At 48.1% G+C, this 19,503-nt stretch overlaps 1 protein-coding gene across 3 annotated transcripts in view; it reads left to right on the forward strand.

Annotated features, from left to right (window-relative positions):
• VPS13C (vacuolar protein sorting 13 homolog C) overlaps window positions 1–19,503 on the forward strand; it is a 262,583-nt gene that overhangs the window by 149,407 nt on the left and 93,673 nt on the right. For all 3 annotated transcript variants that reach the window (XM_075007275.1, XM_075007277.1, XM_075007276.1), the window contains exons 59-60: window positions 6,604–6,993; window positions 17,966–18,070. In XM_075007275.1, coding sequence (XP_074863376.1) covers window positions 6,604–6,993; window positions 17,966–18,070 — 495 coding nt within the window. The remainder of the gene's footprint in view (window positions 1–6,603; window positions 6,994–17,965; window positions 18,071–19,503) is intronic.

The following is a 19,503-nucleotide window of genomic DNA, read 5'->3' on the forward strand; positions in this document are numbered from 1 at the left end:
GACAGATCCCCCCAGACGGTTCAATATCCCTGAGGGCAATCGCAGACGGGGACGGAAATGCAGATATCTCAGGGGGAGCTGATTCTGGAACCCCAAGATTTTCCCTCGCAAGTATCTAGCGAGAGGATGTATCACCGTCCACAGGACCCAGAGGGGTCCAGAGAGGCTTACCCTAGCGGTTCCTCGCTACCTTCCCCTGACGAGGCCACGGCCCCAGGGGACGTCCATCCTCCAGACGATCTCAAACAGTTCCAAGAGCTGTTTAAAAGGGTGGCCTTCACGCAAGGCATCCAAACAGCAGAGGTGCAGGAGAAACACCATAAGCTCCTTAAAAACCTGAGACCTCCGTCCTCTTCCAAAATAGCTATTCTGCTTGATGAAGCAATCATGGAGTCCGCCACTACAATATGGCAGACCCACCCTGCGTCCACTCCGCCTATAAACAAGAGAGCGGATAAGAAGTACTTCGTCCCGGCGAAGGGCATGGAGTTCCTGTTCAGCCACCCGCAACCAAATTCTCTGGTGGTGGAATTGTCTCAACAGAGGTCGAAAACTTCTCAGTACAAGACGGGGGAACGGACAAAGATGCCAAGAAACTAGAGTTGTTCGGCAGAAAGGTCTACTCCTCCTCTACCCTACTGTTGAGAATGGCGAATTACACAGCGCATCTAGCGAACCATAATTTCGACAACTACTCCAGGCTGACTTCCCTCATGGACTCGCTTCCAGAGGACAAGAAGCCGGTGCTCAAGGCCATCGTGCAGGAAGGCTACGCAGCCTCGAGGACAGGAGTTCAGATCGCCCTAGACGTAGCGGATACGGCAGCACGCTCAACAGCTACGGCAGTGGTCATGCGCAGGGAGTCCTGGCTCCAGACATCGGGTATCCCGAGGGATCTGCGGGCGAAGATCGTTGATCTCCCTTTTGACACGCAGAAGCTGTTTGCTGAATCAACCGACTCGGTCCTTCATTCCAGTAAAGACTCAAGAGCTCCTCTCAGGACCTTGGGGATTTACACCCCTCCATACAGAAAGAAAAAGTATTACCCCCAACAAAGACGATACCAGTATCAACCACAGCGTCCCCAGTACCACAGGGGCTACGAGCAAGGGCGACATCACAGCACCAACAGTACAGAACTCCCAGGTGACGTTCTCAACAGAGCCGTGCATCCTCGGGGCAGGGCCAAAGGCCACAAGTTTGACACACAGATCGAGGGCTGCACTATCACTACCATCGCGCAATGTCATCCGAAGCTACTGTTCCACCATCGCCTCCGACCATTCTGCGACCAGTGGCAAAAGATCACCACAGACAAATGGGTACTGGAGATCATAGCCACGGGTTACACGATTCCCTTCCAGTCGCTCCCACCACCATGACCTCCACCCAGACCCCACCTAAAGGATGCCTCCCATGAAGCGAGAGTCAAGCAGGAGGTAGACCATCTTATGCTTATAGGGGCAGTGGAAAGAGTGCCGGAGCAACTCCGAGGGAAAGGGGTCTACTCAAGATACTTCCTCATGGAGAAAAAGACCGGAGGCTGGAGGCCCATCTTAGATCTTCGAGGCCTCAACCGGTGCTTGCGCAAACAACGCTTTGGGATGATCACAGTTGCCTCTATACTTACGGCACTGGACGATGGAGATTGGTTCGCAGCCCTCGACTTACAAGACGCGTATTTCCACATAACTATTCAACCGGCTCACAGGCGTTTTCTCCAGTTTATGGTAGGCAAAGAACATTTTCAGTACAAGGTTCTGCCGTTCGGCCTCTCCTAGGCCCCCAGAGTCTTCACCAAGACCTTGGCAGTGGTGTCAGCCTACCTGCACAGACAGGGGGTGTTTATATTCCCATATCTGGATGACTGCCTACTGAAAGGGGCCTCGAAGGAGGAGGTACTTCGCATGATACGTGTCACAGCAGACACGTTCTCTTCACTGGGCCTGGTCATCAATCTGGCAAAATCAAAGATAGACCCCGCACAGGACATAGAGTTCATAGGGGCATGTATAAATTCCATCACAGCAAGGGTTTATCTACTAGATGCCCGCTTTCGTGCCATTGGTTCCCTCGTGCAAGTCATCACCTTCAGCCCTACGGTGCCGGTTCTGATGTGCTTACAGCTGCTGGGCCACATGGCAGCAGCAACGTTTGTGGTACAGAACGCCCGATTGCATACGCGCAGCATGCAGCACTGGCTGGCGAGTGTCTACAAACCAGCAGCACACACCGTCCGCAGGGTGGTGTCGCCCACGATAGAGGTGCGCAGATCCCTGCAACGGTGGGTGAACCCCAAGAACATGCTAATAGGGGTGCCCTTTCACCAACCACAAATATCTGTTTTTCTCACTACCGACGCCTCCCACATAGGGTGGGGTGCACACATGGGTGAAAAGGTGACGCAAGGACTGTGGTCCTCCACGGAGCAGTTACTGCACATAAATATACTGGAGCTCAGAGCAGTGTTCAACGCCTGCAAACACTTTTGAGACCATATACGAGGCAAGTAGTTGGGATCAGTACAGACAACACCTCCACCATGTTTTATATAAATCAGCAAGGAGGAGCTCGGTCCCGTGCCTTATGTGCGGAAGCAGTCTGATTGTGGAACTGGTGCATCGCCAACAATATAACCTTGAAAGCCTCGTATTTACCAGGCGCTCACAATGTGAAGGCAGACCAGCTGAGAGGGCGCTTCGCACTCACACACGAGTGGCAGATCCGTTCCGATCTGCTACGACCGATTTTTTCATGCATGGGGATTTCCCCAGAGGGACCTGTTTGCCACTCAATACAACAAGAAGTGCCCACAATACTGCTCCAGGGCAGGACTGGGACGGGGGTCCCTGTGGGATGCATTCGCGATCTCATGGAGGGGCCCCCTGATCTACACATTTCCTCCCGTGGTGCTTATCCACAAAGTCTTGCAGAAAGCCAGGAGAGAGAGAGCCCAAATGATCCTAGTAGTCCCAATGTGGGATCGACAGCAATGGTTCCCCTTATTCCTGCGCATGTCGGACCGTCCACCGATGCCCCTCCCGGTGGCGCCGGATCTGCTTACGCAAGCCCAGGGGTCCATAGTGCATCCACACCCCCGAGGCCTGCGACTGCAAGCATGGTTAATCCATGGCTCAGCTCCCTAGAGAGCACGTGTACGGAGGGAGTGCAACAAGTCCTAGAAAGTAGCAGGAGGACTTCCACCAGGAAGACCTATAAGCAAAAATGGACTCGATTCACTGCATGGTGTTCTACGAAGCAATTAGCCCCCGTTGCTGCGCCTATACCTGTAATACTAGAGTATTTACTGGACCTCAAGAGAGGCGGACTCTCCCTGTCCTCGTTGAAGGTCCACCTTGCCGCTATATCGGCGTTCAGACATGAAGAGGAAGGGCACACGGTGTTTGCCCATCCCATGGTTACCAGGTTCCTCAAAGGGCTGGTAAACCTATACCCGCCTTGGAAACCGCTTCCACTTTCGTGGATCTTGGACCTGGTGCTTAATGCGCTAACGGGAGCACTGTTTGAACCCTTAGCCACGGTTTCCCTCCGTCTTCTTACGATAAAGACGAGCTTCCTTCTTGCAATCACGTCAGCTCGCAGGGTAAGCAAGCTTGTGGCAGTTATAGCAACGCCACCCTGCACAGTATTTTCCAAGGAGGCAGTAACCTTACGGCTGCATCCAGCCTTTGTTCCCAAAGTTTCTTCAGAGTTTCATATTAACGAACCTATTGTTTTACCCTCGTTTTATCCAAAGCCTCATAACTCCAACAAAGAGGCGAGCCTACACCTCCTGGACGTGAGGAGGGTGCTGGCTTTCTATATAGACAGGACTAAGTCCTTCCGGAAAACGGATAGACTCCTAGTCTCTCTCGCTCCCAAATCCAAAGGAGAAGGTGTCTCTCTGCAGAGAATCTCAAAGCACATCGTATCCTGCATAAAAATGTGCTACGAACTTAGAAAGACTTCTTTACTGGCCCCACCCAGGGCTCACTCCACAAGGGCGGTGGCGGCATCAACAGCCTCTTTCAAGGTCATTGCGCTAAAAGACATTTGCAGAGCGGCGACCTGGTCATCCTACGACACCTTCGCCAAGCATTATGCCCTTCACAGGGTATTCCAAGAGGATACCCGTCTCTCGACAGCGGTCCTCTCGGGGACAAGCTGCACATAAACCGATTACCCACTTCCTATCTTGGGTTACTGCTGGGTAGTCACCTATCGTGGAGCACCCACGGGGACACTCGAGGAAGAAAGAGAAGTTACTCACCGTAGTAACAATGGTTCTTCGAGATGTGTCCCCGTGGTGCTCCACCACCCACCCATCCTCCCCGCTTCAGATCTCTGTTTAGTATTTTTCAGGAGCATCCGAGGTGGTTGGTCAAGGAACTGGAGGGGACTGGATCGCGCACGTGGCCGGCAGTGCGCAAGGGAGCGGCGCGCGCCGGCGCATGCGCAGTCCGGCAGAAACTGCTGGAAAGACCCGATCTGCGGCGCTGGGGCGAGCCCGACACCTATCGTGGAGCACCCACAGGGACACATCTCGAAGAACCATCGTTACTACGGCGAGTAACTTCTCTTTCTGAATGGCAGTGTCTACAGAGGGGTTTAATGCAGTTTGTTTAAACCATTGTAAATTCACATCTTTAACTGATTCAGTTTAATTTTCCTGAGTGTCATCTTCCAGCAAAGCCATAAACCTCACTCTTGTTATACTGTATCCCTTATTAACATGTATTAGTCTTAATTTTTTTCCTGGTTAAAAAACAGTTGTTGAATCTGTTATAAGAAATGAACTGCCAAACAGTTTGTCTTGGCTATCAGGATTTCTGTCTTTGGAATGGATCCCATAACTTAGAATTTCTTCTGACTCCTTCAATATGAGGAAGCAATTGCTTGTTTGTTGCACAGTCAAATTCTACTTCACAAATAATGCACTAATAAACAGAAATCACAGGGAACGGACCATTCATTGCCAAGATACTACAAAAGAAAGGCAAAACGTGATGGATCAATTGTTCCTAAGTTGGCATTACCATGTCTAGAACTTAATGCTTTTTGTATTTGAAGAGAGTATATTTTTCCTTCTTTGCACCTGAGTGTGTTGTCTCAGAGTCTCTTATTGTATTCCCCTGTGTTGATCTGCCTGAATTGATCTGGTACTAGAAATATTGTAATGGAGAGAATGATTGTTAGCTGAACTTGTTTAATGGCTCTCCTCCCTTCAACACTAAAAACAATCATGACTTTGTTAATTAGGAAGATTTAGAAAGCCTGGTACCTCAGAGGATGTGTAATGAAGTATATTGGCTCTGATTGTAAGGCAAGGTACGTGAGTTGAATAAATAGATGACTCCTATGTAGAGGGAGAAAAAAACCCAAAATCAATCAATAAGCCCTTCAGGAACAAGCATGGACAGCATATTTAATTTTAGTGTATTCTTACATACCTAGTCACACTGGGTAACCAAAGTGATCTGAAATCTCAAACTGATTAACACTTTACGCAATGGAAAACAGGGCACTATGATTTTCAGAAAGAGTAACGCATCACATCTCATAGAGCTGGAAGGGATCTCTGGAGATCGAGTCCAGTCCCCTGGCTTGTTGGCAGGGCAAAACACCATAGAATCATAGGGCTGGAAGGGACCTCAGGAGGTCATCTAGTCCAGCCCCCTCCTTCAAGCAGGATCTTCTCTGATCACGGCGAGCCTTGTTTATGGCTTCCGCATTCTTCTACAAAATGCATAATAGCTCAAAACCAGGAGGCTCTTTGAATGGACAAATAATTATCAAACAGTAAATTGAGTTTCTGAGAGAGGCTTGTATCATGGATGTATCACAGACTAGCCCAGTTCAGTTATTTGTATAGTTGATCAGGGTCCTTACTAAAAAACCTTTTTTGGCTGGTTATTACAATAATTTCTCATAGAAACTTTGGGACAGGCTGCCTGGGTAGGTCATGTTTGGATGCAAGATTGCAACAGGAGTGTAATCCTATATGAAGAGAAGAACGAGAAATGATTAGTAATTGTCTGGGATAGGTGATCTCACAGAAAAATAGCTCTCAATTTGTGAAACTGAATGTGTATGTTCTAGTGGCTGGAAAGAAATACCTAGTTAACTTGCATGTCGACTATAGGTTTTCCTGAGTAATTTGAGGCAAGTTGGTTTAGCTACTCCGGAATCTGTAAAATATCTCCATCTGTGAAATAGTTGAATGAAAAGGGTTTTGATGATTCCATTTGTTTAGGTTTTAAACCAGATTGTTTGTAATCCCCCCTTTTGATTTTACTGAAATACTCCAGAAAATATAGTTAAGAGAATTCTTGAACCAATTATATGATGATTAATCTCTAAGCTATAATATATTTGTTTATCCCAAAGTTATTGATGCTGCTTGTATTCAGTGGGCAGCCATGATGGCCCTGTACTGTGTGTTTTGTGGTCAAAGATATCCCTCAGTGGAAACTCTAAGGTCAAGTGAACAAGTAAGATGTAAAAAATAGAATTTAAGATATTGCATCCTTTTTGTAATAACCAGTGTTCAATTCTGTATAAGTTTCACTAATAAGCCTCTTAAAATTGTTCTTTTTATTCTAGGGCACAGCAGAAGCTCATGAGTTGCTGGAAGGGAGTGCTGCAGATGTTCTTCACTCAAGAATCAGTGGGGAAATAATGGAGTTAGTCCTGATAAAATATCAGGGTAAAAATTGGAATGGACATTTTAGAATTCATGAAGAGCTACCGGAATTTTTTCCTGTGTGTTTTACCTCCAACTCCACACATAGGATGACAATAGATGTCTGTATACATGTTAGGCGAGTTGGTAGCCGTATGATCCTGTCTGTGTTCAGTCCTTACTGGATTATCAATAAGACTTCCCGGGTTCTCCAGTATCGTGCTGAAGATGTGCATGTGAAACACCCAGCAGATTACAGAGATACTATATTGTTTTCCTTTAAGAAGAAGAACATTTTTAGTAAGAACAAGGTATGCTTCCTAACTACTTTGAAAATATCTTAAAGTGATGAGTTACTTACCATCTGCCATTTATTCATGCTTGGCTCGGAAATACTTACTCCGAGACGGTATCAATTCTTTGATAAAAGAAATCGATCAGTACCAGTATTTTGGTGTTTTGTTTAAGTTTATCTCTTATGGTTTGGAAAGAAAAGTTAACACTTGTTTATATCTCTTACCTTTTCCTAAAAATCTTAGAAGTTTGGGGACAAAAAGGAGAAATGTGTGTAAGCACTGCAGCATTAGTTCAGTCTGCGCTAATAAAATTGCGAAGGCTGCTTTTAAGAAGAGGAAATAAAACATGGGGATAAACTTGAAGCAGTGCTAATCCTATGTTTATAAAAAAATTGAGTTGTAATTTTGAGGGGAAAATGGTATCTTATTGTGGGGATTTAAATTTGTTTAGGCCTTGTGGACACTCATTTCATTTCCTATTTGATCGGATTTGGAAAGAGGTTGGGCAATGGGATATTTGTTTGCTTTTGATTTTTAAAGCTATCATTGTTTCTATTATAGCTGTGTAGTGTTACTGTCAATTTAACAGAAGTTCACTAGGCAAAGGGGATTGGATGATGAACATCCCATAAGTTCCTTATCTGACGTTATGATTTTTAAAAAGAGGTGTTTCTGTGACAAATTAAATGAAACAGTTTGTTCTTTGAGTGATTTTGCATTTACACTCCAATCAATTTGCTTGTGTATGCTGCGTGCACAATTGTTTGAAGGTTTTTCTCTTAGCTGTCAGATCAGCTGTGGAGCCCCTGCTTTGGCACCTTCACGGCTCAGTATATAGGTTTCTCCCAACCTCCTACTCCCCTTAGCTCCTACTTAGCATCAGTGACAGTCATTGGGGTCCCTGTTCTATTGCTCTGTAAGGTAACCCTAGCTGTTTTCTTTTCTCTATTTATATAAAGTGTTAATTGTTCTAGCAGTAGGTAACTAGTAGTTTTAGTTTTACTTTCTTTGGTGCTTCAACTGGAGCATTCAGTGGGTGTTTAAGCATTGCTGCAGCAAGCCTATGCCCAGAAATGACGCACATTTGGCTTCCCTAAAGTGCATAGGTGAAGGACACTTCACAGATAAGGTCAGGAGTTACAGAACTTTCAAGCTGAGAACTAAGCAAGAGCAGGACTAGCTCCTGAAATATACTTAGTCAGTGCTCAGACCCTTGGTGACAGACCTGGTGCAAGTATCTTCAGTACACCATGTGCTGGCCTCAGTGTGCCTCTCATCAGCACCAAGAAAAGATGGTCACAAGGAGCACTGACACCATTGCTTGACATGTAAGGCCAGCTCTTTGGTGCAGCACCACTCCTAGTCCCCAGTGCCACACATAAAGTCCAGATAGGACAGAGGCTGCTCCTGGCCTAGAAGACTGGTAGTCACCATACCTCAGAGCATGCGATATCGGAACACTGCAAAGACAACATGGCAGCCCGGGCACCGTCAATACCTGTCCAAAGGACAGGACCATTAAGTCTGGGCTTGGTAGATTCCCCTTGTACATGGACTGGTGGAGGAGGACCTGAGGGTGATACTGAAATGGTCTCTGGCAGGTCTAAAAAGGCAAAGACCAAGAAAACGGTTCCACCAACAACACTGGGATATGAAATGGAACTGGGTAGTATGTCAGTTCCAAACCGGCACTGCCGATGGCACCGGCTCGTGTGGCACTGATGCCGGCACTGACTCCCGTGGCATGAACTGTACCAGCACTTGACCGTGAATCATTGGCACCAAGTGTACTGGCACCAACTATCCTACAGCCTACTATGGAACCAACTAAAGGACTGGCTCCAGACAAAGACTCCAGGCATACCAGAGCCAAATCTAAATCAAATCACAGGTGCCCCCCACGAGCCTTCACTGCACCACTCATTGTCACCACCTGTTTCTGTTACTTTGCAGCTATCTCCGCTATCTCCAGGATGGTAGGTTCCATCACCATTCCTATGTCCCTCATCGCCTTCACCATTCTTAGAGCCACAATCTCCTTTTTTGTATAAGATGGAATCACAGAGGCACTGGGGTAGCCACTCCTTCATCTCGCCACCTCCCTCATCTAGGCATTCACAATCTTATTCCTCGCACAGGCATAGTTATAGGTACCATTCCCCCTTCAGATACTACTCACCTGTGAGGCATCATCACCATCCTTGCTGTGCTAGGTCCCGAGACTATGAGACGCGTTATCGTCGAGAACGGGACGTGCATGAGTGATGTCCTGGCCAGCTAGCCCATCTCTGGTGGCCCCACCACCATTGGAGCCTCAGCCTCTATCCCTTTCCCCTCAGTCAGGGGAAGAGGAGGCTCACTTCTCGGACACTGAAGTGCCTCCTAGACCACCTTCTCCAACTGATACTACTTCATCTTCACCAGACGAGGCTGTCATTCCTGTTGATGTATCTCCCCCTCATGATCTAAGGGAATTTCAGGACCTGTTCCTCAGAGTGGCCAGCACACAGGGTGTTAAACTGACAGACATTCCAAGAGAGGAAACAAAGGCCTTCAGACCCCCAGTTTCCTCAAAGATTGCCATCTCTCTTGGTTGAGGCTATTGTGGAAGCAGCTGACAACATATGGCAGGCGCCAGCCTCCACTCCTGCTACCATTAAAGGGGCAGGTGATAAATACTTTGTCCCTTCCACAGGCATAGAGTACCTGTTCGTCCACCCGCAGCCAAACTCAGTGGTGGTAGAATTGTCTCAGCAGAGAGCTAAGGTGCCACACTATAAGTCCACTGACAAGGACTCTAAGCGCCTTAATCTTTTCGGTAGGAAAATTTACTTCTCCTTCACGCTACTGGTATGGATGGCCAAATAAGTGGCATATATGTCCAATCATAATTTTGATAACTACTCCAAGGTAACATCCTTGATGGAGTACTTACCAGACTCAAAAAAGCCAATGTCCGGGAAGTCTGTGCCACTTCCAGGGCCAGCATCCAGATTGCCCTTGTTGTGGCCGATACTACAGCTTGATCTACGGTCACGGCTATAGTTATGAGGAGGGCATCTTGGTTCCAGACTTCGGGCTTCCTCAAAGAGCTCCAGAACAAAGTGGATGACTTGCCCTTTGACCAACAAAAGCTTTTCGCTGAATCTATAGATACATTGCGACATTCAAGCAAAGACTCTGACTATCCTGGGAACTCTGGGTACGTACACCCCGCCATTTAGATGCAGGCGGTTTTGTCCATATCAAAGAAGGCACTCCCAACCATATCAAAGGCAATACCAACCAAAGCAGTATGACCTATGCAGGCCTCCTGGGAGACCACCGAAGCATAGGAACTAGCTTGGTGGCCAACAGCAACAAGCCAGACAGCAAGTTTGATGGTATTGTCGAGAGCCGCATTCCCACAAATGCACCAGCATCTGAAGAAGTGAGTTAACTCACGAAAGCTCATGCTCTAAACTTTTCTATTAGTCTATAAGGTGCCAGAGGACCCTTCGTTGCTATTCCCACAAAGGTGATAATGCGTCTCCTTCCCCGAAGTTGTTTCATAGCCACCTACAACCATAGTTTGATCAATGATCCCAAATAACTGACAGATGAGCATTGGAAATAGTGTCTTCGGGTTATGTCATCCCTCTTTTGAGATGTCCCTCTTCAGGACCTGTCTTATGAGATTATGCTTCAACCGGAGTTGGATTGCCTCCTTGCCATAGAGGTGGTGGAACCAGAACCAGACGAGTTAAGAGGGAGAGGCTTCTATTCCCGATACTTCCTCACCCAAAAGAAGTTTGGGGAGGTGGGTGGAGGCCCATACTAGACCTTCGAAATTTTAACTGTCCCCTCCGAAAACAGCGTTTCAAGATGGTGACGTCAACTTCCATAATTCCTGCACTAGGTCACGGGGATTTGTCTGTGGCTCTCGACCTTCACGATGCGTACTTTCATATAACCATCCATCCTGCTCATGGACAATTTCTATAGTTCGTTGTGGGCAAGAAACATTTCCAGTACCAGGTCCTACCCTTTGGCCTTGCCACAGCTCCCAGGGTGTTCTCCAAGACCCTTGCAGTGGTTGCGGCACACCTTTGAGGGCTAGATATTGTCATCTTCCCTTATCTAGACAACTGTTTTATCAAGAGGGGCATCTCAGGCAGAAGTTGCCACTATGGGATACAGGTTATGAAAGCCACCTTTCTCTCATCGGGCCGCATCATAAATGACCACAAATCGACTCTGGAGCCCACACAAAAAAAAATTTATCGGTGCATGACTAGACTCTCTGTCATAGCTGGGGCATACCTTCCGCTCCAGCATTATTGTACTTTTCAAGACATCATTCTCATGGTCTCTCTGAACCTGAAGGTGCAGGTTATAACTTGCTTGCGGCTCATGGGGTACATGGCTGCCACTACCTACATTGTCCAAAATGCACGCCTGTGGCTTCTATGCATCCAGCATTGCATAGTGACTGTATACAGACCCATAAATCAGTCTTCACAAGTGGGTCACAGTGCCAAACAATGTCCTCCAATCCTTACAGGGATGGACGATGCCAGACAACCTAGTCTCAAGCGTCCTGTTTTCGTCAGCCGCAGCCAACCATACTGATAACAATGGACGCTTCTCTACTTGGAAGTGGAGCTAACCTCAATGACCAGTCTGTACAGGGTCATTGGTCCACCACAGAAGCTTCTCTCTACATAAACCTGTAGGAGCTCAGAGTGGTGCGCAACACTTGCAGACACTTTCTGCCATGCATTCACGGCATGCCTTTCAAAATACTTAGACAATATGTGCTACATTAATCGCCAAGCAGGAGCACGCTTCCATTCTCTCTCTGGATGGGTGATCTGCTTATGGAATTGGTGCATTCACAACAACGTAACCCTGGTAGGTTCGTACTTACTAGGCGTCAACAATATGGAAGAGGATACATTGAGCAGACACTTTGCGCCAGACCATGAATGGGAGATCTGCCACGACATTCTTCTCCCTGTGCCCCACCAATGGGGATTCCCAGTCAGAGACTTATTTGCTGCCCATCTGAATTGCAAATGCAAACAATACTGCTCCAGAGCGGGTCTGGGGCCGAACTCCCTCGGCGACACATTCTTAGACAATTGGAGGGGGTCTGCTATGCTATGGGAGTTAGCACTGTTGAGGGAAACTCAGAGTGCTCGAGAAAGACAACAGGGACAGAGCCAAGCTCATACTGATAGTGCCTTCATGGGCACGCCAGCACTGTTTTCCCTGTACTGCGCAGGATGATGTTGCACATGCTGCGGCTCCCACCTTGTCCCATAGATCTGTTGACTCAGAATTGGGGTGATCATGCACTCGAAACCTCGCAGTCTTCACCTCACAGCCTGGCTCGTTGCTGGCTCAACAGTGCTGAGGACCTTTGTGCGGTTCAGGTAAAAGAGGTCCTCATGGAGAGCAGATGACAAAATACACACAAGACTTACCTGGAAGCGATTCACAATCTGGTGCTCCTCCACGCAACTGTCTCCTATTAAAGCACAGATCCATTCTACTCTGGACTATTTGCTGGACCTGAAACAACAAGGTCTAACGTTGGCATCTTTGAAAGTGCCCCGGCTGCCACATCAGCATTCAGGTGCATAATCAATGGCACATCAGTCTTTGCTCACTGTGGCAGACCCTTACCTGGAAGCTTCCGGAGCCTTCTAGAAGGACAGTATACTGGGTGGTGGGCCAATGTGTTTCTGTTCCCTGTCCAGGCTCGGGCCCTGTGCTCCCTATAAAAGGCTCCCCATCTGGTAGCATGGGGGAAGGTTTTGGAAGGTGCTGGACTATTATGCAAAATCGCTCTCTCCAGTGTCTCGACAATCTCCCTCCCCCAGACGCAGAGGGTACGCACCAAGGGAGTGGTCTAGGTCACCTTCCCAAGAACAGTGCCTATACTGCCATGGTCTCCCCTACCACGCGGGGCATAGACACCATCGGCAATCTACTAGGGAACGATCCCCACAGACTATCTCGTACCCCCGAGGGCAATTGCGACCGGGGACAGAGATTCAAGCATCTCAGGGGGGACTGGTCATGGAACCCCGAGATTTTCCCTCGCAAACTTCTAGCGAGAGGGTGTACCATCACCAGCAGGAACCGGAAGGGTCCAGAGAGACGTACCCCAGCGGTTCCTCGCTCTCCTCCCCGGACGAGGCTACGGCCCCGGGGGACGTCCATCCTACGGACGATCTCAAACAGTTTCAGGAACTGTTTAAGAGGGTGGCCTTCACGCAAGGCATCCAGACAGCAGAGGTGCAAGAGAAACACCATAAGCTCCTCAAAAATTTGAGACCTCCGGCCTCCTCCAGAGTAGCAATACCGCTTGATGAAGCGATCTTAGAGTCCGCCACTACGATATGGCAGACCCCTGCAACTATTCCGCCCGTCCAAAAGAGAGCGGATAAGAAATACTTCGTGCCGGCGAAGGGCATGGAGTTCCTGTTTAGCCACCCACAGCCAAATTCCTTGGTGGTGGAGTCCTCGCAACAAAGATCAAAGACATCTCAATTCAAGACGGGGACCAGACAAAGATGCCAAGAAGCTAGAGCTGTTCGGCAGAAAGGTCTACTCCTCCTCCACTCTACTGTTGCAAATGGCAAATTACGCAGCGCACTTAGCGAACCATAATTTCGACAACTATTCCAGGTTAACCTCCCTCATGGACTCGCTTCCAGAGGACAAAAAGCCGGTGCTCAAGGCCATAGTGCAAGAAGGCTACGCGGCCGCGAGGACGGGAGTTCAGATTGCTCTGGACGTTGCGGACACAGCAGCACGTTCCACAGCAACGGCAGTGGTGATGCGAAGGGAGTCCTGGCTCCAGACTTCGGGTATACCGAGGGATCTGCAGGCGAAGATAGTTGACCTCCCCTTCGACTCGCAGAAGCTGTTTGCTGAATCAACTGACTCGGTCTTTCATTCCAGTAAAGATTCAAGAGCCACACTCAGGACCCTGGGGATTTACACCCCTCCATACACAAAGAAAAGGTACTACCCTCAACAAAGGCGGTACCAGTACCAGCAACAGCGCCCCCAGTATCACAGGGGTTACGAGCAAGGACGACAGCACCAGCAGTACAGAACTCCCAGGCGACGCTCACAACAGAGCCGTGCGTCCTCGGGGCGGGGCCAAAGGCCTCAAGTTTGACCACAATCGCCTCCATCCTTACAGCACTGGACGATGGAGACTGGTTCGCAGCCCTCGATTTACAAGACGCGTACTTCCACATAACTATCCATCCGGCTCACCGGCGATTCCTCCGGTTCATGGTAGGCAACGAACACTTCCAATACAAGGTCCTACCGTTTGGCCTCTCCTCGGCCCCCAGAGTCTTCACCAAGAGCTTGGCAGTGGTGTCAGCCTACCTGCACAGACAGGGGGTATTTCTTTTCCCATATCTGGACGACTGCCTGCTCAAAGGGGCCTCGAGAGGGTAGGTTCTGCGCATGATACGCGTCACAGCAAACACGTTCTCTTCACTCGGCCTGTTTATCAATCTGGCAAAATCAAAAATAGACCCCACACAGGACATAGAGTTCATAGGGGCTCGCATAAACTCGGTTACAGCGAGAGTATATCTACCAGAGGCTTGCTTTCGGGCCATCGGTTCCCTCGTGCAAGTCATCACCTTCAGCCCTACGGTGCCGGTCTTGACGTGCTTGCAGCTGCTGGGCCACATGGCAGCGGCGACGTTCGTAGTACAGAACGCCAGGTTACACATGCGCAGCATGCAGCACTGGCTGGCGAGCGTATACAAACCGGCAATACACACCGTTCACAGGGTGGTGTCGCCCACAGCCGGGGTGCGCAAATCCCTACAATGGTGGGTAAACCCCCAGGAACTTGCTAACAGGGGTACCCTTCCACCAGCCGCAAATATCGGTTTTTCTCACTACAGATGCCTCCCTCATAGGGTGGGGAGCGCACATGGGCGAAAAGGTGACTCAAGGACTGTGGTCACCCACGGAACAGTCACTACACATCAATGTACTGGAGCTCAGAGCAGTGTTCAACGTCTGCAGACACTTTCGAGACCACATACAAGGCAAAGTAGTCGGGATCAGTACAGACAATACCTCCACCATGTTTTATATAAACAGGCAAGGAGGAGCTCGATCCCGTGCCCTATGCACGGAAGCAATCCGCTTATGGAACTGGTGCATCGCCAACAATATAATCTTGAAAGCCTCATACTTGCCGGGTGCGCACAACGTGAAGGCAGACCAGCTGAGCAGGCGTTTTGCACTCACGCACGAGTGGCAGATCCGTCCCGATCTGCTACGGCCGATTTTCCACGCATGGGGTTTTCCCCAGATAGATCTGTTTGCCACTCAGCACAACAAGAAGTGCCCACGGTTCTGCTCCAGGGCAGGACTGGGATGGGGGTCCCTGGGGGATGCGTTCGCGATCCTGTGGAGGGGCCCCCTGCTTTATGCATTTCCTCCCACAGTGCTGATCCACAAAGTTTTGCAAAAAGCCAGGAGGGAAAGGGCCCGGATGATCCTGATAGTCCCAATCTGGGATCGACAACAATGGTTCCCCCTACTCCTGTGCATGTCGGACCGTCCACCGATGCCCCTTCCGGTGGCGCCGGATCTGCTCACGCAAGCGCAGGGGTCCATAGTGCATCCGCACCCCCAAAGCCTGCGACTGCAAGCATGGTTAATCCATGGCTCAGCTCCATAGAGAGCACATGCACAGTCGAAGTACAGCAAGTCCTAGAAAGTAGCAGGAGGACTTCCACCAGGAAGACCTACAAACAAAAGTGGACTCGCTTCACGGCTTGGTGTTCTACCAAACAGCTGGCCCCCCTTTTGGTGCCTGTACCTACAATACTAGAGTATTTACTGGACCTCAAGAGAGGAGGACTCTCGCTATCCTTGTTAAAGGTCCACCTTGCCGCCATCTCGGCGTTCAGACATGAGGAGGACGGGCACACGGTGTTCGCCCACCCTATGGTTACCAGGTTCCTCAAAGGGTTGGTAAACCTATACCCCCCTCGGAAACCGATTCCACCTTCATGGAACTTGGACCTGGTGCTTACCACACTAATGGGACCACCGTTCGAGCCCTTTGCCACGGTTCCCCTCCGCCTCCTTACAATAAAGACGACCTTTCTTCTTGCAATTACTTCAGCTCGTCGGGTGAGCGAGCTCGCGGCAGTCATGGCAACGCCACCCTGCACTGCTTTTTCCAAGGAGGCGGTAACCATACGGCTGCATCCAGCCTTTGTTCCCAAAGTTTCTTCCGAGTTTCACATCAACGAACCTATTGTTCTACCCCCGTTTTATCCAAAGCCTCATAACTCCAACGAAGAGGCGCGCCTACACCTCCTGGATGTGAGGAGGGCGCTAGCCTTCTACGTAGACAGGACCAAGTCCTTCCGGAAAACGGATAGACTCCTAGTCTCCGTCGCTCCCAAATCAAAAGGAGAGGGTCTCTCCTCGCAGAGAATCTCAAAGCACATTGTATCCTGCATAAAAATGTGCTACGAGCTCAAAAAGACTCCTTTATCGGCCACTCCCAGGGCTCATTCCACCAGGGCGGTGGCGGCATCAACAGCCTTTTTCAAGGGCGTTGCGTTAAAAGACATTTGCAGGGCGGCGACCTGGTCATCCTACGACACCTTCGCCAAACATTACGCCCTTCACATGGCATTCCAAGAGGATACCCGTCTCTCTGCAGCGGTCCTCTCGGGGACAAGCTGCACATAATCCGATTACCCACCTCCTATCTTGGGTTACTGCTGGGTAGTCACCTATTGTGGAGCACCCACGGGGACACTCGAAGAAGAAAGAGAAGTTACTCACCGTAGTAACGGTGGTTCTTCGAGATGTGTCCCCGTGGGTGCTCCACTACCCGCCTATCCTCCCCGCTTCGGATCTCTGTTAGTGTTTTACAGGGGCACCCGAGGCGGTTGGTCGAGGAACTGGCAGGGACCGGATTGCGCACATGGCCAGGAGCGCGCAAGGGAGCAGCGCACGCCGGCGCATGCGCGGTCCGGCAGAAACTGCTTGGAAGATCCGATCTGCGGCGCCGGGCAAGCCCGACACCTATTGTGGAGCACCCACGGGGACACATCTCGAAGAACCACTGTTACTACGGTGAGTAACTTCTCTTTACTCACCTATGTGTGGTAAAATGATTCTTCAGGATGTTTCCCCGTGAGTGCTCCACCACCCTCCCTTTTTCCCCACTTTAGATTCTTCTCTGTGTTTTTTGTTTCAGATTTGAAGTTGTTTTGAGGAAATGTTTGAGTCCAGACCATGCATGTGATTGAAAGGGCATGAAACGGCTCCACAGCTGCTTGGACCAGTACCACCATGGAAATCCTTCTCACAATCATCTATTGAGATGGACATGAGCAACACATCTCAAAGAAGTACAGTTAGAAAACATATGTAACCATTTTGTATTATTTTTTTCATATTTTTTGGTTTACTTAGGCCTTTTGTAGTAGAAGTTCCATCTTTAAGTCATCAGAAATAATTGAAGAAGGGTCTTGACAGTATCTTTAGGTTGTTACTCTGCCCTTTAAATAGAGATTACAATCATTTAGACATTTTCCTTTTCCTTGTTATCTGCCTTCTGTGGTCACTAAGGGCCAGCAGGACAGATGACCTATTTGGTTTTGTGTACTTTGCTATTTATTACCTATCTTCTGCTGCAGTGCACCTCTTTGCCAGAGCCTGAGTACTACTTCTTCTTAATAACCCAGCAAGCTGGAATTGCTGGGGTGAAACTCAGTGCTTTGCTAATAATACATCACAGGTGGGACTTTCAGAGGCATATGACCTAGGCATTGCTATAATTATAGAATTAATTATATTTTTCAATTATTAATTATATAATAATACAATTGGGGTGATATCTAATAAAATACAGTGCTATCTATCAGTATATGAACTTTTAAGTTTTAAAATGTTGTAAGTGTTAAAATGTGTGTTTCTTCTGTAGATCCAATTATGTATTTCAACTAGTTCATGGTCCAGTAGCTTCTCCCTTGATACAGTAGGAAGTTATGGATGTGTAAAATGCCCAGCCAGTGACAGGGATTATCTGGTAAGACTTACTTTCTGTCTTTCTTTACTATTAATAGGCTTCAAAAAAGTAATAAAATACGTTGAATGCAAATAGATTTAACAAAAGCCAACTTAATATTTCATCTGTAGTTCTTTGGTGCATTGGTTTAACATAATCACACTAATATGCATTTTTTAAGATAGCCACTGTAAAAATTCTGAAACTGATTTTTCAAAGACTGACATACAAAATTGAATGAATTAATGTTATCTTGACATTTGTTGCCCTGCATTTCTTTGACATTTGTTGGCCGGGAGCTGGACTTGATGACCACCTGAAGTCCCTTCTACAATTCTATGATTTACACCACACGGTCGTTCAGGTCTACTTGTTTAAATATTTGCATATGGTGAGGCTTACCTTTTCAAGGATTCGCATACCATCTCAGATATGTTAGTGACACAGGTGGTCAGATTACAAATACTTGATTTGTTTGTGCAGTGCATACCTCAAGGGATCCTGGTTCATGGCTGGGACTTCTGGGTGCTGCAAATAATAAAAGCACACAGAAGTAATATTCATGCATTGAATTTTGAAAAATCAATTTAAGACTCTATAGAGAGGCTATCTTTAAAAAAATCAGGTAACTTAGGAACATTACTCTGTTTGCATCTGTTGATTTGCCTAAGGGCAAAAGGGAAACAATTCTAGAGAGACCACAAATATTTCTTCTTAAAGTTAAATGCCATCTTGCACATCATATCAAGACCTACTCATCCCTTCTTTTTTCAAAAAAACAAACAAAAAAACCCCAACCCTTTGGAACCCATTCCCTCTTCAGTTCAAAACCAAATTGGCTTCTACTTAGGGTGCTACTTTGCTTCTATTCAATATGGGACACCTGGTAAAATTACTCATATTCAAGCAAGTTCAGTGGCAGTCTATCAGAACTATGCAGTACAAATGTTCAAATTAACATCGAGTTGACTGAGCCTCTGTTGGGGAAAAAAATATTGCGTAGCTGGAATCTCTTTATCTACCTTCTTCTCTTTAAGATTTCCTGGGAGAGAAGACACACGCAGATTCCTGTACATCTCCCTCACACAGGGTTGGGGTAATTGACCTAACTCAATGTTTCCTGCCCAGTGCTCTCTACCCTCCATGCCTGGCTGGGTCCCCAGGACGGAACTGCCTCTCTTGATATCTGACACCATGTCTTTTACAGGCAAGATGTGATGGGCTCACAGAGTCACATCCCTCCCCGCTGATTTCTGTTGAGGTGCACCAGAACATGGCAAGCAGCAGCCTTTCAGCATTGTGCAGTATGGAGAAATGGGAACTGCTTTCAGCTGAAGAGGGTGGGGGTAGGGGTAAGGATGATTTGGCCATGTTTTTCCAAAGGTCATCTCTTCCCAACTATTCCTCTGTGGATAGAAGCAGCTTGTGTCTTCCTGCCCACACAATGTAGAAAA

This window comes from Carettochelys insculpta, chromosome 12 (genome assembly GCF_033958435.1).
Source record: "Carettochelys insculpta isolate YL-2023 chromosome 12, ASM3395843v1, whole genome shotgun sequence".
In the NCBI taxonomy this organism is placed as follows: domain Eukaryota; kingdom Metazoa; phylum Chordata; order Testudines; family Carettochelyidae; genus Carettochelys; species Carettochelys insculpta.